A 24,051-nucleotide genomic window follows, 5' to 3' on the forward strand; every position below is an offset into this window, starting at 1 on the left:
TGGTTCAAAGATATCCACCTATACTCCATTAGTTGAATTCATTGAAGATTGTGATGTACCACATTATAATATTTGATGAAAGTTTAAAATAATATTTCTTTTCATGAAAATTCACAGGACCATGTTTACATGGTAAAGTATTTCCCTCATTACTTTTAAAATAACAGAATTTCATTTCTCCTCATTTAGTCTCAAATCAGTGATCCAGAGGCATATCAGAATAAGATAATAATTTATGTTGTACCAGATTAAATTCTGATCTCCTCTATGTGAAATTTAGACTTTGTAAAGGAAGAACAAAGAACTTTTCTTCTGAGTTGCAGACAGAGTGCTACTTAACTGTTTCTCTTAACTGATTTTGTGGTGAGAAGAAATAGGAATGTTCCAACTTAACAGTTGGCACATGATTTTTTTTTTTTTTTTAAAGACTCCTTTTTCTAAAGACTTCTTTTATTTATCTTCAGGCCTAGTTCATAAAGCTTTAATGGGCTTTAGGATTCAATGCAAGGTAACATAAAATCATAGACTCTGGAGGTGGTAAGGATATAAACACACGTTTCTCAGAAGGTTGTGACTTGCCCAAGGTCACATGAGTGGGTGCTGAATAAATGGTCAGGGATTTGCAGATTCAGATTCTGTACTCTTTCTGGTTCTAGATGAAAAACTAAGGACCAGAGGATGAGGATCCTATTTGGAGGATGATAGAGGTAGACTACACCAAAAATTGCTTAGTGACTCCTTAGGCCCAGATTGAAAGAAATTTATTTTGAGAATTGAAGACAATCAAACTGTTCTAGTTTATGGTCAAATTTCACTTTAGTTGGAAGTCACCATAATTCCCCATTTGGCCTCACACCTAAATGCTCAGCTATGTGTAAAACGATGCTGGTCTGTTGGGCCTTGTCAGGCTGCCTCTTTCTAGTAAGAAAGAGTTTAGGCTCTAGGGTCAGATCAAGTGCAGATCAATGCGAACTGTTGAACTTCTCTGTTTAATAAAGTAAACATTTGACCTCATGCGAGGATTAGCAGGTTGGTATATGTAAAGAGAATACAGGAGAGTGTTGGCACATATTGAGAGCTTAGTAAGCATTGACTCTTATTTCTTCAGTTTGATGGTCTGGCTTTCAAAAGACTCATCCATTCAGACTTGAGAGGGGATGTAAAATCTTTTTGTTCAATATCTTTACTTTACAGATGAAAAAACTGAGGTCCAGAGAAGGGAAGTGGCTTCTGAGTTAATATGCAACAGGCCCAGGTCTCCAAATTGCTGTTTGGGGTGGTTTTTTACTTTTCTAGCCACGCTCTAAATAAACCTTTGGTCTTCTTTTGGATAGAAGACTGAATCTGACCATTTCTCACATCCATTACTACCACTTGGGTTCAAGATTGAAACCATCCAAACTTGGGTTCAAGCCATCCTAATTGCTCTCCTGTATCATTGCAGTAAACTACTAGCTGGTCTCTCTGACTCTCCCATCACCCCCTTCAATCTAGTCTCAACTCAGCAGCTTAGAGTGTTTTTGTTTTTCTCTTTGACAAAGCATTGTGTCCTCTGCTTGCTCACTTCATCTTTTGTTACTCTTGTTCATTCTATTCTGGTCCCCTGGCCCTCCTTATAGTCCCTTGTACATGCCAGGTACTCTCTCAACTCGGGGTTCTACATTTGCTGTTTCCTTTACTTAGAATGCTTTTCACAAGGTATTTGCAAGGTTTGCATTCCCTTCGGATTTTTGTTCAAGCATCACCTCAGTGAATCCTGGCCCGACTATTCTAGTGCAGTTGCAATCATTGACACTTTCCATTTTCCTTTCCTGCTTCCTCCAGCCACGGCACTCATTACTTATAACATATTGTATATTACTTTCAGTAATTCAGTGTCTACTTTAGAATGCAAACATTATGTGGGCACTACTTTTTCATGGCTATATCTCCAAAGTCTAGAACACTGTCTGACCCACAGGAGATCCCAGTAAAGGTTGGATGCGTGCATGAATGAGCAGTATGATAACAAGACCTCTGGGATATTCAAAAGTGTATGTTTTCTTAGGGTTTTGTTGTTGTCGTTATGGACTAAACCTTGTTAAAGAGTCCTGCTGTGACATGGGACTTTCCAACATAAGAAAATATACTTTTTTTTTTTAACACACAAAATGCTTATTTTTGTATTGCCACAGCTTATCCAACGTACCTGTATTTTTCTTGAGTTAATTACTAGAAAGAAAATATTCTATAAAACCAAACCAAACCAAAAACCACTCTCCTAAAACTCTATAAAGAATATATTTTAGTTTTGGTGAATTGGGAAAAAACACAATTGTCTCCTTTCTTTTTCTGGGTTCCTAGAGAAATCTCAAAGAAAAAAAAAAAAAACGTAGACAGGAGGTCAGCACTCATGAATCAGATTTCATCTTGATAGGCTTTTTATAGACCTGTAACAAAGTGAAGCCCTGGAAATTGTGTTAGGTAATGGGGATTCTGACAGACCCTTTAAGTACATGCAACTAGGAGGTGCTGCTATAATTCTGCTGCTTCAGATGAAAATTCCAAGTGTTTTCATTAGGTACAACAGCTGTTTCTATTACAGATAACAGATCTCAGAGGTGGGGATGCTGATATCAACTTCTAGTGGGCTCAGAACACAGTGTAGCTTGTACAATTAGGTTTTTTTTAAATTATTTTTTTTTCTGCACATGCAAATTAACTCTGTAGCAGTAAAAGGAAATTACTTACTTGCTACCGGAATTGTCTGAGAGTGATATGATCATCCTTTGTAGAGCCACATTAACCAAATTAAAAGCCCTTGGGAAAAATTTGGCACCCTGTTCCTTCCCATTCACATCTTCCTAAAGACCTCTCAGGAGCTTCCATTTAGAAAGCTAGGATCATTACCAGGGCTTTTAATTTGGAAAGACTGGCTGCTCACCAGTGAGACTTTCTAGACACCTAATGGTTGGGTAGAATGGCTTTGCAACGTTCCAGCTTCAGATGCCTTTGACTTTACTATTCTGACTCCTGCTCACTTGCAGGTGTTCTCTGGCACAAGACAGAGATCCACAGCTCTGCTGCTGGAGCTTGTCTCCAAGATCAATGTTCTCACTTCATTCTCTTTACGAATGCACATATCACTCCTCCTTGGAGAAACGGAATCTATTCCTTCAACCCTGTGAAGCTGGACTGGTTTGTAAATATTTTGACCAGTAGAATATGGCAGAAGTCCTGGGCCTAACCTTTAAGAGGACTGATGTTTTCTATTTCCTTTCTTCTTGAAATAGTTCCTTTCGGAGCCCAGCTGTTTAAAGCCTAATTCACATGAAGAGGCCACATGCAGGCACTCCAATCAGCTGTCTCAGTTGACTGATGTCATTTGTCAACCATATGAGTGAACCATGTTGTAGTCTAGTACATCTTAGCCTTCAGAATACGGCAGCCCCCGGCAGAGAAGCCACCTGATTGAACTTAATGAGAGACACTGAGCAAGAACCACCTAGATAAGTCTGGTCAATGCATAGAATTGAGAGATAATACTGGGTTATTGTTCTAAACCACTATATTTGGGGTGATATATAACAACAAGAAATAACTGCAATAGGGGCAAAGTGGGAAGCCACAGGCTAAGCATTCCTATGAGTGTGGACATCAAAACCTAGCTTAATGTCAGGTGGAATAGGTGATTGTCTATAAGATGGAGACAGGTAGGGACGAATGTTAATTTCTCTTCCATCTTCCTGGCTGCTCCTTGGAATTTCACAATTGGACTGTTGCTCTGTTATCACTGGGATTTGTGAATACAAATATGTAGTTTGTACAAATGTAAATATTTCTGGGATGGATAATGCTATAAACCAGGGTACAGCAAATTTTTTCTTTGTAGGGTCAGACAGTAAATATTTTAGGTTTTTACGGTCTCTGTAGCAATTAGTCAACTTGGCCGAGGTGACATAGATGATATATAAATGAATGACATGGCTGTGTGCCATAAACTTTATTTATAAAAATAGGTGATTGGCTGGTTTTGACCTGTGGGCTGTAGTTTACTGACCCTATGCTGAAAAATTATTTCTATAACCAACAGAGATATTTGGTTATATTGCTTGAATCCCATCAGAATTGCATTTGATTCACCTCTAGCTCCAATTCCTCTTGCCATTTCCTCTGAGACCCCTTTGCAGGGTTCTCTTCCTAAGTTTGAAATGTACTCCTTGAGGTTCTCTTCTCTTATTCAATGTTCTTTCTCAGTCATCTCAACTTCTCGAATGATTTCAGTTAATATCAATTTGCCAACAACCAAGAAATCTCTCTCTATTCAGTTTTTTTCTAGAACTCCAGACTCCTGTACTTCCCCCTGGATGTTTTGCCAGCACCCTGAGTTCAACACACTTTTGTGCCAGTTACTAGCTTATAGCCTCTTAACTCCAAACCCACCCTTCTATGATTAGCTCTGTTATGCTGGGAGCTGGAACTCTGCAAACCTCATCTCTGTTTTGCCAGCTGTTAGCCTCTGTCAATAGGAGGTGTTAGAGGGATATTGCAATACCAAAGGGGAAAGCAGGGACTTGGTGCTTCTTGTTCACTTGCTGATCTCCTGTCTGCTGGGGGTTCCTGCGAGCATCATTTTAGCAGGTTTCTTTGCCCCAGAAAGTTATGCTTTTTTCTGTAGTAGCCATTGAATCTAGTTTTTCCAAAAGTTGCAGAATTACCTCCATTATAACTACCTCCTCAATCCTGCCACCCTTCCTCCCATCAGCCCCAGTGAGTTAGTGGCCCCTCCTCAGAAGCCTGGATCTCAACCCTTCAGGATTCCTCCTACAAGCTTGGAGATAATAGCACCAGTTGAGCAGGGCCTCTCTCTCTCTCTCTCTTTTTTTTTAAAATTTTTATTTATTTGACAGAGAGAGACACAGTGAGAGGAGGAACACAAGAGGGAGAAGCAGGCTTCCCGCTGAGCAGGGACCCCCCCCCAATGTGGGGTTCGATCCCACGACCCTGGGATCATGACCTCAGCTGAAGGCGGACGCCCAACGACTGGGCCACTCAGGCACCCCTAGCAGTGCCTCTTAGAGGGAGGTCTGAATATTGGTCCACAGGGTGGTTCCTGCTTCAAGTTTCCCAGTTTTAATAATTTCAGTCTCTCCTATTTGACTTCCCAGCCCTAATGGGTGGTTGCCGCTCCCTTTAATTGCTTCTTCTGTGCTAAATTATTGTTCTCCTTTGCTTTTTCAGTTATTGAATTAACAATGTTATACCTAGTGGACCATTCTTTATATTACATTCCCTTTCAAGTATCTGCAGTGGTTTCTGTCTCCTGACTGGACTCTGAATTTATATTCTCAGCCCAAAGCTACCCCCCCCTTAAAAAAAAATCTTATCTATTTATTTGACCCAGAGAGAGAGAGAGAGAGATCATAAGCAGGAGGAGCAGCAGAGAGAGAGAGAGAGAGAGAAGCAGGCTCCCTGTGGAGTGAGAATCCTGATGTGGGGCTGGATCCCAGGATCCCGGGATCATGACCTGAGCTGAAGGCAGCCGCCTAACCAAAGGAGCCACCCAGGCACCCACCAAAGCTACATTTCTGAAGTGCATTCTTCCTTGTAAATGGCACCAGTAAACCTCTCCCCATGCCCTGCCCAGTGGCTCAATGTCTGGGCATTGTTCTAACTTATTCTGTTCTCTAAACTCCCTTATGCAATCAGTGAACAAGGCCTATGGATTCGGCTTCCTGCACATTCCTCCTGTGGCTTCTTTCCATCTGTACACCCACCACCACAGATCAAGCCACCGCCTTATAACTGACCTCTCCATGTTTCTGTAGCTCCTCACTCTGTTCTCCCACCGTAGCCCTAGAGATGCATCCAAAAACACTTTCCAGATAAATACTCTCTGAAACACTCTGGGTCCTTAGCATAATTTATCAGTCTTTCTGTGATTTGACTTCTGCTTCTGCACTTCGTTTTGAAACATGGTGCTTGCTCTTATATTAGTTTCTCTCCCTTTATTGGTTTTCAAATTTGCCATGCTTTCTTTACACTCTTGGTACAAACTCTGCCCTCTCTGTAGAAATCTGTTTTTACCTGGACAGCTACTACATATCCTTAAAATGTTGTATTAGTATCACTTTCTCAGAGACGGCTTCTCTCTCTCTCTCTCTCTCTTTTAAGACTTATTTGAGAGAGAAAGCATGCACAAGCAAAAGTTGTGGGGAGACCACAGAGGGAGAGTGAGAGGGAGAAACAGACTCCCCACTGAGCAGAGAGCCTGTTGCGGGGCTCAATCCCAGGATCCTGGATCATGAGTTGAAGGCAGATGTTAAACCCACTGAGCCACGCAGGCGCCCTTCCAAAATGACTTTTCTGACCTCTCAGACCAGATTTTATTCCCCTATTTGCTTCTACAGATTATTGCACATCTACTTTTTAACTATAATATTCAGTAAACTTGTAACTGTGTACTTGTCTTCTTTCCTAGATGGTAAAGGCCATGTAGGCAGGGGTTGTGTTTGTATTGTCCAGCACAATATTCATAACACCCAGTGTTCCTTCCAGCACAGTAGATAGTCAACAAATATTGGCTGAGTTCAGTTCATTTCTGTTCTATGCATTTACCATAGGGCCTCTGAACTGATTACAGAAGACACCCATTCCCTCAGATGCACTAGAATCCATCATGGCTGACTGTTACCGCTTAAACTGGAGTTTCCTTTGGTTTGCTCTTCTCATATCTGACACCAGTTCTCCCTTTATGGGTTCTGAAAATGACTGGACAAGACTGAATAGGGAGTAGATTGACTACAATTTATTGCCTTTAACTGGACTGGAGACTCAACATTATTTCCTTCTACATTGTCGAAGAGCTCTGTAGTGTCCCACGAGTCTTCCGAGTACCTGGTGCTAGGTGCAGCTCTGTGCTTGTTTTATTTAACTGAGGTAGCCAATGAAGGGATGGTTCTCTACCTCTAACAACCAGTATGTTACTCCTCCACCCAAAACATCAATGTGCTAGTTTCTTTGTAGTTCCCTGAAATGTAGCCGTTACTCCTCAAGTGGGGAAAGTGTTGTGGGGGAGGGTGTTGGACTAAAACATAGATGAGAGGGCTTTAAAAAAGTCTATATTAACCAATAACAAAGAAGCAGATAATGAAAATAGAATATAAACATGAACATAAGAAGACCCATGAAAGCATACGACCACAATCTGTTGGAGAAACAGACTCGAGGAAACATTATATAAATCCATTTTGACTCTGGTTATACTTCCAGGGAGATAGCTGCATTTATTTAAAAAAAGAAAACAAACAATAAAACAACCTGAAGAACTCTCTTTTCTTTTTATCTTCTAAACAGATTTGACCCAAGATGGATATTTTCTTTGAGAATAATATATCTTTTCCCTTCAGCTGAAAGTTTTACCTTTTGGATTGTATTCCACACACGTTCTTTATCATTTCTTCTTCCTTCAAGGGTGTCCATAGCATCTGCCATTAGTGACTGCAGCTGTGGCACCAAGATAAAAATTATCAGTGTGGAATTCACACAGAAATAACTTCTCTAAATACACAGATTAAAACCTAATTAAAAAATCATTTGTACGCTGATGATTTTATTACTCATCTTTCCGACAATGAACACTGCCACCTTGTTTTTGCTTCAGTCATTACCAAGTATTATTGCAGATATAAAATATTGTAACAATGAAAAGATTCTTCTTGAAAATTTGTAGCAAACATATAGGCTTTAATGTAGTAAGTGTTGATGTTTTGTAAAAAACAGATTCGGATTGTAAAGAATGAAGGCAATAGTTAATTCACTCAGGAAATGGCATGTAGTACATGAACGCATTTTAGTATTTTCTCCTGAGGCTAATGTATCATAATTCGAGGCATCATGCAAAAGCTCACCCGAGGACAACACTAAAATTGCGCTGTTTCATTGCCTTCTAAAGGATGTTAGCTCATTTAAAGTCTTTTACAATTCTTTTATTTTCTAAAATTTCAAAATAACCAAGTTGCCTTTTTCAAAGGCAAGTTTAGAAAATTCCGCCCTTTGCCCAAAATTGCCACATTCCAAGTTAAAACAATCCCGTGCACATGCTGCGTATGTGGCTGCAAAGTAATGAAACTGCATCAAGCCATGTGATGATCAAAACTGAAAAAGAAAGTTCTCTAAAAAAAGAACAAATGCCAGCTCAGTTCACTGTGGCATCAGAGTGTGAACTTTCAGATGATCTCTCTCTACGTTAGATATCGCAGAGCTTAAGCAGGAAGGCGGAGGGTTGAGTCACTCAAGACTCTTCTACTGAGCAGTCCCTGTTTATGTAGCACCAGAGATGATATTACTAGGATTTATTTTCCTAGGTTAACCTACGTTTGCAAGTTAGAAAGTAAAATCTATTACTTAAGGTAATGAAATCTTGCAAGATATGTGATTTTTAAATATTTGGCCTATACATATAAATCCATAGACATTAAATTTTTTTTCTAGTACGCATGTAAATTGTGAAAATATTCCATGAATCTATTTTCCAAGGTTTCAAATAGTGAGCTATTACAACATGTGAGTAAAACATGTCAATAATGCTAGTTTTATGCTCTTTGTCTATATTTAGAAATATGTTATTTCCAGAGAGGGAAAAAAAAGCTGCAGATAAGAGGTTAAAAAACCTAAGTGCAGGAAACTCCCCTGTATTTTTTCATTTAAATCTTGAATGTGCTTTTCAGGAAGACAGGATCAACACTGTGCCAGCTTCTTAAATTAGCATTTTCTTTGCTTCCTTTTATCTCAGAGGAGCATTAATCATCTAAAATTGGCTATAATATGCACTTTGAAAACTCCATACTTACTGCATTCCTGAATGTCTTATGAGTGGTAGGATAAACACTTAGCCTTTTAGAAGGTGTTCCACTGCACAGAACCATAAAGGTTTAGAAAGTATTATTGCCAGTTTTGACTTTGTAATTCCCTGATTAATAGACTTTTCCTCACCCCATAGTTTTAAACTTTAGTACGCATAGTTTTATTATTTGGCGAGTCAGACCACTTTATATACTGACTCTGAATACCACTATTTATTTAATACCCTTTTACAGGGTCAGATGTACATTATAAATGTTGGCAGTTCATTTCTTGATGGATTAATTTGTTACAACTTTAAAAGCTACAAGAGGGAGGGATGCTTTAGTTATCTGAAAATTACAGGTGATCAGTTTGGGTTGTTCTCATCCCTGCTATGTGAATGCAATTCAGGTCTATAAATAGTTTTGGCTACCTTCAATTAAAGCCTCAAAGTAAAGAGCCCTTCCCTATAAACCATTAGGATCTCCATATATAGTAAATTTTACCTATCCTCGAATGGCCCTCACAGGGGTTAGTAATAGTTTTACAAATGAGGAGCCATCATTCCTAATATTGATTATTGTTAGAATATACACATCTATTTGAAGATTGTTTCTCCGAGATATTCTTTCAACTAATTTTTGACTGGCTCTGTGTTTTCTGAGTTCATTCGTCAATTTAGTTAAAAAAATCATTTGACTAACTACATTTTCCTTTCCAATGAAACAACTGTTTTATCTAAATGGACCAGTGTGGGGGCGCCTGGATGGCTCAGTCGATTGTGTCTGACTTTGATCCCAGCTCAGGTCCTGGGATCAAACCCTGTATCAGGCTTCCTGTTCAGTGGGGAGTCTGCTTGAGGATTCTCTCTCCCTGCCTCTTTGCCCCTCACCCTGCTTGTGCTCCCTCTCTCTAAATAAATCTTAAAAAAAATGTACTGGTGTGAATGTGTGTGTGTTGCACTGCCAACATATGTATGATACTAGAAATGAATAAGGAAACTCTAAAGACTATTTTGCAGGGTTGGTCTTTATATAGCAATTACTCTTGTCCTCTCACTTTCCTTTACAAGAAAATTATATATTAACATAACTTGGAGTTTAAGAAATAATTTATTATAATTATACTTTATTTAAAACAAAAAGCCTGATCCACGATATGAATAATCAGCCCTTTTCCATGTTTTTACACATCACAAAATTCTTGCTATAAAAATGGAAGCTAGTTGATGAGAGCAAATAAAAGACAGAAACACCTTTCTACATTTTCTAGTTTCTTTATTAAAATGCCTCAGGAGGGTTGGGCAGTTTTCCCTCAGACTACATTGATTCTCACAATTTTTTTTCTTTTCAGAACACATCACTCTTCTGTTAGCCCAGGGCCCATGAAAGCCTTAAACAAAGAAAAACACTCACCAATTCTGCCTCCTGTTGACTGATGTCCTGTAGATAGGGAATGGTTGCTAGCTCCGCCATTGCTTGATTGATCACTTGGGACTGCTCCTTTACTCTCTGCAGTCCGCTGAGGAGGCTGGCATATTGCAACTTCTCCATTACACCTGAGCACCTGTGGAAACTCCCCTAGTCTCCCAGTAAAAGGAAGTGTTTTAGAACAAAATCACAGATATAGACCTCTCCCCAGGGATTGAAGTCAGGTATTATTGCGATATATTTACATCCTTTGAAGCAATGGCTACCTAGCACAAATAAATGTTTGTTTCCATTATTTTTGAGAATCATCTGTACCCTGCCTTCATGTAGATGAATGTATATAAAAGGGAATGCTTTGCAAGACTGTTCAGAAAGATTTGCAGGTGACCCTGCATAAGGAACCTGGGCTGAGGGGAAAAGAGGGGACTGAAATTGAACATGTATTCCACTCTCCTAGTGGGGATCCCACAAAGGTGTGTTTGTTTAAAGAGGGGTACTTTATCTATGTCACCAAGCATCACAGGAGCTAAGGGTTGCCTACTATCTTGTTTCCTTTCTTTTCTCTTTTCTTTTTTTTTCCTTTTTCCTTCCCTCTCTCTTTCCTTCCTTCCTCTTTCTTTCTTTCTTGCTTGCTTGCTTTATTTATTTGTCAGAGAGAGGGAGAGAATGCAAGCAACAAGCAGGGGGAGAGACAGGCAGAAGGAGAAGCAGACTCCCCACTGAGCAGGGAGCCTGCTGTGGGGACTCCATCCCATGACCCTGGGATCATGACCTGAGCCGAAGGCAGATGCTTAACTGACTGAGCCTTCCAGGCGTCCCTCTAACTTATTTCTATAAAAGAATATTTTCTATGCAAGTTAAATTCTGAAAAACATTGTGGAAGTTGAATTCTGTCTACCCAATGGCTTACATTGAATCTCCAGCTCTTCTTTCATCTTTAGTTTTCACTGGATGGCCTTAGACTCTGGTTCCCCTCCTTTAGGTATTAGATTCTGGTTCCTTGAATCCATCTTGAAATAGGCTACTGTGTGCATTTGTAGAGACCACCACCCCCCATAGTATTTTGGGCTTTAAAAAAAAAAGATTTTATTTGTCAGAGAGAGATAGAGAGCACAAGCAGGGGGAGAGGCAGGCAGAAGATGAAAACAGACTCGCTGCTGAGCAGGGAGCCCTGTGTGGGACTTGATCCTGGGACCCTGGGATCATGACCTGAGCTGAAGGCAGATGCTTAATTTATTTAGCCACCCAGGCACTTTATTTTGGGCTTTCTAACAATGGGGGATACCTTTGATAAGATGGCCCAGCTGTGTGTTTTTCTACTGCCAGCCATAAGAGAGAAGACATGACCTTCTCTAAAAATTTTAATACAAACTGTAATGCTTAATGTAAAGTTTATCATAAAATTCTCATTTATATTGGGGAAAGAGGGGCATAAAGTTTATCTAAGGGTTAATAGAAAAGCTTTGGGTTTCTGCCGTGTTTGTTGGGTGGTAAGAAGTGGGAAGTCACAGGAGGATTTAATTTGTCAACTGCATTCTGCATCCTGGTACCAGAAGAGAAAGTCTGGTTGACCAGTGTTCCTTTATCATAGGGTTCCTCCTGGACCACCTGGACCAGAATCATGAGGTTTTGTTAACTAGGCAGAGTCCTGGGCCTTACTGGGTGAGTCATGTATCTCTTGATATGTGGCCCTAGAAATATTAATTTTAGCTAGGTGCCCTCCTACCCCCAATCTTCTAATATTTCAAATGGAAGTTGAACAAACTGCCATCTGAAAGGCTAGTATCTGAACAAGGACTATTTTAGTCTGTGTATGCTTATAAAACAGATTTTTCTCCCCAGACATTAGAGAAGGCAGACATGATTTTTTCTTCTTCAAAGAGAATCTCTTCTAAAGAGAAAAGTTATTAGAAACTAATATTACTAAAGAGCATCTGAATTTCAACTTGAATTTGCAAAGCAGTTCCTTCTGAAATGTCATACTCATATTTTGGCACTTTTCTAGAATCTTGGTAATACAGAAAGATTGAGCACCATTACGTTGTATTTGCTGTGTGTCTCTCTAACACCTATCTATATCACTTGAATAATGTCCTTCTATCCCTGCTAATTAGTTCTTTATGATTAATCATTTATCTGGAAACCTATAAACCTATAGGAGAGATGACTGCAAATTGTGGAATTGGGATCCCTTCTCTGACTTGACAAAATAGCTAGCCTACCCATTTAGTTTAAACATGCAGCTAAACAATGGGATATTGTCAAATAGAGAAAAGCAAGTTGCAGGAGAAACCGTTTTCTTTCTGAAGAAAAATTGCTTTCTTTGTTCTTCTTTAAAATAAACAATGGGGTTCCTTGTAGGAAAGTAGTGTAGTGACTCAACTCCAAAGAGCAGAAACAACAGCAGTCTGCTCAGGAACATAATCTATCAGTGTAATTTTCCAAAACATCAGGAAAATAAAAATAGTGGAAGGCAATGGTGCTTTGTTAGCTTGATTGTTGGATGCATAACAAAACAGGAAGTGCTCCATGTGAATCAGATACCAAGGACAGAACATAGTTGACTGCTAACAGTCACTTATCCTCCTCCTCTCCTAAAGCCAATGCAGTTTTTGTCATCAGAAAACTAATAAATTAATATTTTACCTATACATGATGGGGGTCTTCGAGAGACAAAGTGAAAAAGAGATACAAATTGCCATTTAAGGCCAGGCGGAATGTTTTAATGCTGTTGCTTTAAGAAAATAAAGGAAATAACAAGGGATGAAGTAGCTTAAACGTGTAATGCTACCAAGAGCTAAATCTAAAGGAGAAGTAGCCCCTCCCCCAACCCACCCACGAGACTTCAGGAATGATCAAAGGGGTCTTTAACTGCTGGAAAGAGTGTAATAAAGTGGCCAAGATTGAAACTAAAACCTCACACAGGTATAATGAATGTTAGGTAAATAGCAAGCTTAAATGAAGGCTTCAGTCAGAGAATTGCCTACAAGGTATGGTTAAATGTTTGGCAGATAAGTGATACTACATAGTACCACCAGAAAGCAGAGCCCAAGTTTTTGGGCTGTATTTCCATTTGACATACATATAGAAACATTAGTTGCCAAAAAGAGATAGAAAACGCATATTACTGTTCTTTTCAAATGTGTATATGTAAACATTTTTTTATGCTTCACTTAGAGGAAATTAAAAGTAAAATTAATGAGGTATTAAAAACTTGGTTAGATCATTTTTTGGCAAGTCAGCCTGTGAAGAAGGCTTCATGCACGGCAAGAGATTTTATTATTTTAACTCTTTAACATTTAGCCCAGGAAGCACAGTACATAAGGTTTGAAACTGACAGTAGCCAATAAAGTTAATGAATGGAAAAGCACAGTGTCATCGGGTAGCACGTGAAATCATTAGGACAAGGATCCAGAGAAGGAAAAATACCATTAGAACAGAGCTACTGGTTGAATGGGATTGATGTTCAGTAGGATTAAAAGCCACCATGTAGGAAGGGGTAGAATATTTTAGATTATAACTCTTACAATGTCAGAATCATTCTTGTATGGCCATGGTTATTTATGTCTAGTAAAGGAATCTATAAAGTAAGGAAACTGGGATCAGAGTGTAAGGAGAATCGTTGCCTGATACATAGAAACCCCCCTCATACAAGGAAAGCCCTTGTTTCCTTCTGTCATTTTATGGCAAGCGGTGAAAATTCATGTTCCCTGGGAAGGCCTGCTGTGGTTAGTAGATCTACTCCATGGCTGGAGATAACACCTCTAATCCTGGCTTTGTGAGTAGTTCTGAGCACATTAGTGATCTAAGGAAAAAAATTAGAAATCTGTAGGACATCCGCATAATCTTCATTTTAGAAGAATATATAATTTCAGAGTACACGCTTGTGTCAAGAAAGAGAAAGGTCTATAAAACAGTCCTTTTGTCAAAGCACACTAAAAACCAATATAAACAATTAAAAACTTCTGCAATTTGTAATGCTTAACAAAGTGCTTCATCATGGATTATGTACTTTGGATCTCACAACAACTCTGTGAGGTTGGCCTGGCAGATATAAGCTTATTTAATAAATGAGAAAAAATAGCTCAGAGGTTAAATGATTTGCCTTCGGGTTATACTGACAGAGCACATCTATGGACAAAAGTCTTCATCTACAGGTGTCACAAGTGAAGGTGACAACTAATAAGAACAATGCAATACCCAAACATTCAAGTGGACAGCATTTGCTATGTGATAAGGAAAAACACACTTCAGGGAATCTTAAAAACATTGTTGAGTGCTTCTTGGGTCACAGTTAATGGTACCATGTAGGAATAATTTCTACTCACCAACTCATTACTTGCTTCATTAATCTAGGTTACCTTTGCAGCCATTTTATTCAGTCCTGCTTTATTAAGCTGTGGTTGGGCATATAATAAACAACCTAGAGGCCAATATTTGGATATATTTGTGGTTCCTGGATACCTTCGAGCTCACTTGCTTCAATTCCATTAAACTCTTTGAGATAATCTTCTAAAATCTGTTAATTCTCACAGAAGCTAACATAGAAATGTTGATAAAATTTTTCGCACTTAGCTAAGTGGTACTGACTAATTTTAAAGAGATTCAGTTATTAATTAGATGCCAAGAATCTTAGTTATGGTTTTCAAATATCCTTTATAGACACATAAAGGTACATGCATATACCAATCTCTAACTGGCTAGAATGCCCTTTGGAGGGTGAAAAAAATGAGTTAAGAACATTTAAAAAGCGCGTGATGCCTAGATAAGCCCAACCTGCACACAGAACACACTGAGATATGAGCTGGCAAGAGGTGATGTGGCTAGTGTCCTGATAAGTAACAAGGTATGGCAGGTATTGCCCCCAAAGAGCCAGGACACAGGGAGATCACTTCCACAACTTCTAGTACATTGGCTCTGCTAGGCTTACCATGAACCGATGAGAAAAAATAATGCTCTATGGTGATGGTTCTTGTTATCAACTATGTACAAAGGTCTGATGATGACAGGGATGATATATGTGGATCTCTAATTAAGATGGGGAGTTTGGTGATGTTGTGTGGCCAGAGGAGGTTATGATAAAGGGTAATTTAGAGAACAGGACCTAAAGTTTGTGGTAAAGCCAATGAGATTGCTGTAAACTGAATGTTTGTGTCCACCCAAAATTCATATATTGAAGTCCTAACCCTCAATGTGATGGTATGGTGATGGGGCCTTTGGGATTAGACAAGGTCATGAGGGTCGAGGCCCCATAATGGGATTGATGCCCTTATAGGAGGAGATCCCAGAGAGCTTGCTCTCTGCCATGTGAGAAAAGATCAAGTCTACAAGACAGGAAGAGAGCTTTCATCAGAACTTGACCATGCTGATACCATGATCCTGGACTTCTGTCCTCTAGAACTGTGAGAAAATGGAGATGAATTTCTTCATAATAGAAATATAGGGGAGATAATCGAGTGGAACAGAGTTATGGGGGGGGAGCTCTGGTGGTAGGAAAATTGATAAAAATGTGCTTTTGTATTTGTAATACATAGAATTACAAATCATGCAAATAGATTAGGGGTTTTATAGCTTTTCTAAAATGCTGAATAATGTTACTGAGCAGATAAACTACTCAACAGATGTTAAGTAGCTGTTTGTGATGACCCCCTTGGTTCCTCTTGTAAGGTAAGAACATCAAATCAATGATGTAATACAAAAGCCACAAAAAGAAAATTCCTCAAAATTTCCAGCTTACAGGCCTTTTGAAAAATATTTTAAAAAGGGGAAATCTGCAGCCTTTAAAGCCCATTAATGAGAAGTTCCCTTTATGTACTTTCAGTATAATGGCTTAAATTTTGTAAAACAGCACAGCAAAATTCAGGTATTATTTTGGGCTTTTTAACACTGAAAAGTAGAAAGGGCATATTTTCCCCAGATCAGAAAAAGGGATTAGATAATTTACCCTAAGGGTGTACAAAGATCAATTGCCAATGCATTGGGAAGCCTCTAATTTATCAGTGTGGTATGGAGGCACTAGCTTGAAAACTCCAAATTCTTGTGTAGGTAACAAAATAGTTATGTATGATAACCCAGGATATGAAATAGGGAACCACTATATTTACTAAAATTTTGTTTTTGATTTGAAGTAAGAAATGTATTGCAAACTTGAATTAGATAGTAGGAAGGTGCACACACTGACACACACACCAAAAGTCTCTTCAAAGAGCCACTAGACTAATAAATGCTGGAGATTGCAAAGTGTAGCATTGTCGTATGTTTTAAAATATAAAAAAGATAAAATAAAATCATTAGCTAAACTTTGCTTGGTTTTGCAGATGAGATTTAACCGTGAATGTTTCTAAACTCCTCTAATACTTGCAATATTAGTGCCATAAACTTTCCATACATCTAAAGTTGCCTAATATTTGTGCATTGGACAAATATAAAAGACTCATATACCTACATTCAGTTGGGTGCTTCTAATAAAATCCAGTATTGGCAAGATTCGCTTCCCCATAGTCTCCATGTGTCTCACTGTGTCTTCTTTGGTCAGCAGACCGAAGGGAGTTTTATGTTCTAAAAATTGTAACAATAAACTTTTATACTACTCTTTCCAGGCTTCCATTTCAAAATGCTTTCTTTAGCAAACTATAAACCGATATCTCAATGTTAATAGATATGAAATTTTTAGTGTAGAAACTAGCACCATCCCTAGACCACATGCATAGCAATGAAAGATCTATGAGGAGAAAGGCAGAGGAGACATTGCCCTTTAGAGACTATCCTTTATTCATTTTGTTGTGTTTCCTGATTGAGAGATCTAAGAGACAGCCTATAACAATTCATTCCTCTCAGCAGGGTATGTTTTCCCTGACTTGTGAAAAAATGTTGTCATAAATGTGTCTGATTGTTGTCTTGTTCCTTCGAGGTATTACTCAAGTGTGCAGATCCCATTGACTTTGAATGTAGCTTGAAGTTGAGATAAGCCTCAGAGGACAGAGTGCCAGACAAAACACAAATCCTTAATTATGTGGGTAGAGCTGAAGGAATAAATTCAACCCTGTTGTGAATTTTGCCCACAAATCTGAGACTTTGACTCCATGTAAATATTTTCTTGAGTTTTGGAAGTTTCAACAGAATTACTGAATACCATTAAAGTATAATAACTCCTCAGGAGATTTAAGCTCTTGGTAAATTACGCAAGAAAAGAGTAGAACAAATAGCAATATAATAGATAATCCAAGTGATTTAAGGTTTTCATTGGCTGTATTTTTGATTTTACACAAGTATTTTGGATAATTTTTGGTAATGGATGATGACAAAAACTTACATTCTTTAAGTGCTCTGTGCTTAGGCACTGGTAATAGCACAGTTGGGATGAGAGGGTTGGAGTGAGGGAGGCAGGCACTCTAGAATTGCATTGGTCTTAGGGGAAACTGAATCCCAGATATTGGTAACTAACCCACAAAGAAGATTGAAAGGAGTTCATTATAACTTGACAAACATATTTTGGGGGGCTACCCCTACTATATGCTAGACCTTATGATGAATAAGACTTGATGAAGAAAGCACAATTCCTGCCTTATAACAGCATTAAAGGATAATAATAAGTCCAGGTGATTTACCTGTAAATGTAGGCAGCTTCCTACTCGATAATTTTTCCAAAAATTTCCCATCTTCTTTGTTTTTGAACCCAAGAGTCAAGAGATATTGTTGGGGAGGAAAAGATGACCAGTCAACTGTCTGGGGCAATACATGGAGTCCTTGAAGATCTGAAATACAATAGGAAATGAACTAAAGAGTTTGATAACAAAGGGTATTTTTTCCTCCTATTCAGGAATTGTACTTGGAAGACATGATAAATATTAAATGTGCAAAGTAAAAGTATATGCATTGAAATGTCAAATAGATGATATATCAAAATCACATTTCATTATTTATACTTTTCTTAAAATATAAAGACACAGAACAATTAGTAAAATATGGTTGGATTACATGGATTTCTTTCTCCATATTCAAAATAATAGAAAATTCAGGACCAGCTTGCAGGCTTAATAGTTTTCTGTGTGCTCTTTTCAAAAGAATTTGATTTTTCTGTTCATAGTTTAAGATTTAAAGAAATAACGTTATATGAAAGGAAAGAGAACAATTACCAAGTGAGAATTAAAATCTATCATGCTAACTTAGTTACCATCCCTCCCATAGTTGAAGAAAATTTGAAATGACAAATGTACTGACTTTCACAATCAGACTTGGAAATAATTTTAGGGTCAGGAAGGTCGTAAAATAAACTCACATACTTAATGACCTTGAGAGCTATTATTTACTGAGTACTTACTTTCTACTTTCCCTTGTTCTAAGTAGTTTGGGCAGATTGTCTCTCTCTTTCTTTTTTTAAAGATTTTATTCATTTATTTATTTTAGAGGCAGAGGGAGGGAGAGAGAGAGAGAAAATGAGTAAGCAGCGGGGAGGGGCAAGGGAGAAGGACAAGCGGATTCCACTCTGAGTGCAGAGCCCAATGTGGTGCTGGGTCCCAAGACCTTGAGGTCGTGACCCTAGGCAAAATCATGGGTTGGGGGGCTTAACTGACTGGGCCACCAAGGCGCTCCTGTGCAATGTCTTTTTAAATCCTCACGGTAACTTTACAAAATTGGTGCTATTTTCCCCATTTAATGAATAGGAAGTTGAGTACCCAGATGGGAGGTGACTTTCACAAGAACACAACCTATAAGTGGACAAAGCAGGATTCATACCTGGTGGTCTGACTCCAGAGACCACAGACCTAACCATTGTATTTTGCTTCAGGCTTGCTAGGCTCTTGATTACTTTCGATATAGGGACAAATGTCATCCATGGAGTCTTGATGGCCAGATTCACTTAATTCACTTCCATTCTGAATAATAACACTTTGTTTGATTGTGATAGACTTAACAAATGAAGGATGATTAGCAGAGGATTTAATGAGCTCTCCCTACTTAATGCTGCCAGAAAGGGAAAAAGATGGAATTCCAAATATCCTTGAATTATGATTTAGTTAAAGGTCAATTTTTAATGTAGAATCAGAACTTAAATGGTAATGATTCAGATATAGCCTTCATTATTTATCTGTAATATGTCCTTAAAAAATAATAAATGTGGGATGCTTGGGTGGTGCAGTCAGTTAAGTGGCTAACTCTTGATTTCTGCTCAGGTCATGATCTCAGGGTCCTGGGGTTGAGATAGGGCTCTAAGCTCAGCACAGAATCTGCTTGAGATTCTCTCTCTTTCTCCCTCTGCCCCTCTCCTGTTTGTGCACTGTCTCTTTCTAAAATAAATAAATCTTAAAAAAAAATAGATGTAGTAAACCATGAGTGTTTTTATCCACCCTCACTGGCATCCTCCATTCCTGTTTTTAGCTGCAGAATCCTTCGTTCAAACTAAAATTTACTAAGCCCAATATTTAAAGTTGCTAAAAGTAGAGCTGTCTATTTGGAGCCTGGGATACTGACCACCCATCCTCATGTCTGTACCCTATTCTACACCTCACATGCAATAGCGACCTTCAACCCTTCCCCAGAACAACAATTTCTCAAAGCTCTTTGGCACATTTTGGTTAAGAAAATAGGGTATGCTTGTCAAACAGAGAGTTAACATGTATGCTCATTATTGAAAAAATTAAAAATAGCACAAAATATCTTGGTTTCAAAGATACAGAACAAAATATATTAGACATGCTTTAGTCTTTCCTTGGTGACTCAAAATCAGGCAATCCCTTGAGATTATTGAGGGCTTATCTGGCCTGAGATTATTATCTAGAACTTCTGTTCCATATGCTTTTTCAGGATTACCCTTTTCACTCAAGAACCAGGCAGGACAGGGCATATTATTATGTACAGCTTACAGATGGCAAAACTGAGCTTTAAGAAGAGGTTGCAAATTTTCCTAAGATCACACAGTGAGCAAATGGAAAGGACCAGAACTGAAAGGCAGCTGGATGTCAAAACTTAACTCCCAAAACTATCCCCAGGACAATTTAGCCATGACAACAATGATCATTCCGAAAACCAATGGGAAATGGTTCCAGAAACATGGCAATGCCAGTGATTCTGGGTAGAACATTTCCTACCCTATCTAGAAAAGTATAGCAAGCACACAGAGTTCTCAGAATGAAAAGAGTAACTTTTGTGGGTTTTAACGTGCAGCTTGAACATACGTCTTGAGTTGGTGTTTGAATTACAAACGGCTTCTTTTTTAAAGGATGTCTCATTTCTATAAACAAGGTAGAAATGTGATTTCTGCATTTCAATCTCAAAAGTGCAGGAAATTTCTTTGCTTTTGAAATCTGCATTAGATCATCACAGACACACCCTCTGCTTCCAACTGAATACTGTCTTGCTCTGAACAATATAGGAAGAGCTTGCCAGTTTTGCTGATAAATCAAAAAGCCACTAACTCACCCCGATACATGGTCATCGCATTTCTTTTGATTGTGTTCATCCTTTAATTCTCTATAAGATGCCAACATTTATAAATCGTCAGCATCTTCAGGAATTGACATACTCTGGAGATTGAGGCCGGAAGATATGTGATCCCTGGCTATGGTTTGCTCTTTAATCTGCTTTTGCTCCCTGACATAGAAGGCTTGCAGGCCTCCATGGGCCATTCTGGGGATGATGTTGGGGGCTATCCTATGGAGATGTTCTTGGCTTCTTGGGTACCTCTGGAAGACTAGAGTCCCCAAGAATAGGTGTGGCTGCTCTGACCTCCACACAGACCCAGAGAGGAGCATCCAGACATAGAAGCTTCTGGATCGAGGGCTGAAAACTGTTAGCACAGAGAGGGCTCCTGGCAGGACACCTTTAAAACTTTAAGGTCTACACTGAAGTGACAGGAGGCCCCAGAGTGGCAAAGTCCAGAACTGACTGGGGTGTGAGGTCCATAGGCTGGTGTTTGTAGTTGGTTTGTGGGGTGCATCTCGAGATTTGTCATTTTCCAGTGCAGCTCTATTGCCAGAAGCAGCCAGATGTTTGAGAGCTCGATTACATAAATAATAGGAGAACTTTGAGAGGTTGACGTCTTCTTCCTCATAAATATTTGGGGGACAAAGAGGAGACTGATACTAATAGTTGCAGTGATTAGACTGACTAGTGAAACTAATGTGAGCACTATAGCTAATTTATTATAAAATATGTTTGCAAAAATAGAAGTATTTTCTGCTCCTTTTGACCCTGTATGTTTCATCTTGTGTGTTTGATCTATTATTAAATTCCAGGGGAAGTTTTAAAATGTGAGAGGCCCCTACATTCATACTGTTAAGTTTAGAAAAAAATATTTTTTAAAGTATCATTCTTATTCGATTTGTATGCAGAGTAAATTGCAATTGTATGAACATTTAGCCTAGCAGGTGGTCTATGACCCAAAATGATGACATACTTACCAGATGTTGAATCCCATGTAACATTAATTTGAGTGCTAATTGTTCTCAATTTTATGCTCATAAACCTCTACCTACCTCCGAAAAGCCCCGTGCCCATGATGGACATGAAAGTTAACCAGATTGTATTTTTTTGTTCTTTGGTAGGAAAGTTGAATTGATTAAAAATGTCTTCTTTGCTTCTGTCATGCCAGAAGAACTGAAAAGAAATAAGTACCTTAACGCATCCTTTTACAATTTATCGCAATTAGAGATGAAACTTAGACTGTGGCCAAATTTATCACTAAAAAATCAGTTTGCAGGTATGACATAGTTCCAAATTTTTACCACCAGCAGATGCTTTAAAAAAGAATATCAAAGATAGATTATGCAGATTAAGTTTCTTGCATAGAAACATAATCTTGCAATTCTTTTTGAAAGATGTCTCACCTCAGCAAAAGAGGACGAAGTTTGCCCTTTATCAAGGACTTTTCATTGTACCACATTGGAACTGACCAGTTTTCAGGTCTTCAAGTCATTCATGCAGCTTGACCTTCTGTAGTATTGCCCTCCTCCTCCTTGAAGTCACCTCCCTGGAGTACAGTGACAGTCTCTTTACTTTCTTTCTCTCTGTCTCTCTGGATTTCACCCTCTCTCCTACACACACACACCTCCCAGTTTCTCTTTCTCCCTTGTTCCTCCTGCCTTCTCAGTAAGTACTCTTCCAAGCTGTCCCTGGCTCACTGATGAGTTCTTCATACACACACTCCTGGGGGCTTTCTCAATTTTTGTGGCTTTAGCTCTTACTTCTAAGCAAAAAGTTAGAGATCAAAGCTCCAGTCTGGTCTGAAAAATCTTCGCCAAATTCAAACCCAGCATTTCCAAATGTCTCCTGGTACATTGCTATTGGCTCATCATTACAGAAATCACCAGAAGGGAGCAAATATCTTCTTCAAAAGTGATTTTCATAATTTCCACAACTTCCCTCTTCCCTGTTTTTCATCCTGTTGTTAGGATAACCATTATTCACCCAATTATTCGGGCTTAGAATCTGGAAGCCATTGTTGACTTTTCTTTCTTCTTATCTCTGACATTTAGTGAGTCTCAAAAACTAAAGTCTGCCCATTATAATACATCTCATATTAACTTCTTTCTTAGCATAACCATTGCTACCATCCTGGTCAAATTTCTGGTCACATAACATCTGGATTACAGAAAAAGTTTCCCAGCCAACCTCACTGCCACCACTATCATTTTATGCCACCCCACCATGCAAGGAATATTTCTGGAACATTGCCTTTGTGTTTGCCACATACTTTCTCAGGAACTTCAGTGACTTCTTTCTTGGTACTCAAGGCTCTCAACTGTGTGTATCTGTTTCACAATCTCTACCTTTATCATCCGCTCTGCTAATTTCACTAACTTGTACCCGCCTGTGCTTATCCTGCTTCTGAACTTTTCTTTGTTCAGAAAACTTCTTTTACTAAGAAACACTTACATATTCTCTTTTTCCCTTAATTCAGTTGATGACTATCTTTCCAGGTGTACCTAATTTAAGTCCCATCTTGTCCATGCAGGTTTACCGGAATATTTCAACATCACTCTTCAAACTCTTAAAGAAATCTATATTATTCACTCCAGAGTGAATTTCCTAAGGTTTCATGGGAGTATGTCTTATCTCCCTAACAAGTTTTAATCCTCTTCAGGATGACATTTTTAAGTTATGCCCATGCCCAAGCATCTAGTAGGTGCTCATTAATATTTGAATCTAAAAAACAAACTTTTCCAAACCCTGAGTTTTTAATGATCAAAAAAAAGAACTTCAAATAATCTTTTTCAAAAAAAGAACTTCAGAAAGAACGAATAAAATGTTCAGAGCTTCTGAGATATGATTTATTTCTTTGTCACTAAGCTTAGAAATAAATATCACACAGACTTTGGTCCTTATTTTACCTAAATCTCAAGTGGCTTCTGTTTAACTTATGAAGGGTGAAGGAAGTAAATTAATAAGTATTGCATAACTCAATGGAGTAAAATGCTCAAATGAACAGAGTAGCCTTGCCTGGATGGAAAAATTAGTTTCATATTTGGGTTGTATCTTTGTTGCAGCTTGTTCTCTGAGAAATACAAACTCATAGTCACAAAAAGAAGATTGGGTTAATAGAGAGAGTCTTACTTAGTGAAACTGTCGGCATCACCAGAAAAGCGTCTGCACAAACATGAAATATTGATTGTAGATCAGCAGACTCATCTATATATATGAGAAATAGCTTTAACTGTTATGAAGTTAAAGATCTGTAAAATATAAACTCTCTGGAAGTAAAGTACAAAATGTAGAGGCCATCAGCATCAGTGTTTTCTGTTGGACACCTCATCATAAGCACAGACAACAAACTATGAATGAACTTTACAAAGCAAATTTT

General features: G+C 38.5%; 1 protein-coding gene across 3 annotated transcripts in view; it reads right to left on the reverse strand.

Moving 5' to 3' along the window:
* SPATA16 (spermatogenesis associated 16) overlaps nucleotides 1–24,051 on the reverse strand; it is a 221,512-nt gene that overhangs the window by 16,312 nt on the left and 181,149 nt on the right. For 2 of the 3 annotated variants that reach the window (XM_032842387.1, XM_032842388.1), the window contains 4 exons: nucleotides 17,861–18,007; nucleotides 16,699–16,811; nucleotides 10,239–10,403; nucleotides 7,402–7,485 (listed from right to left, as the gene is read on the reverse strand). In XM_032842387.1, the coding sequence (XP_032698278.1) occupies nucleotides 7,402–7,485; nucleotides 10,239–10,403; nucleotides 16,699–16,811; nucleotides 17,861–18,007 (509 nt within the window). Of the gene's footprint in view, nucleotides 1–7,401; nucleotides 7,486–10,238; nucleotides 10,404–16,694; nucleotides 16,812–17,860; nucleotides 18,008–24,051 lie in introns of all 3 variants that reach the window. The other variant, XM_032842389.1, reaches the window with a different exon arrangement.

This window comes from Lontra canadensis, unplaced genomic scaffold (genome assembly GCF_010015895.1).
Source record: "Lontra canadensis isolate GAN:19392208 unplaced genomic scaffold, GSC_riverotter_1.0 scaffold129, whole genome shotgun sequence".
NCBI classification, from domain to species: domain Eukaryota; kingdom Metazoa; phylum Chordata; class Mammalia; order Carnivora; family Mustelidae; genus Lontra; species Lontra canadensis.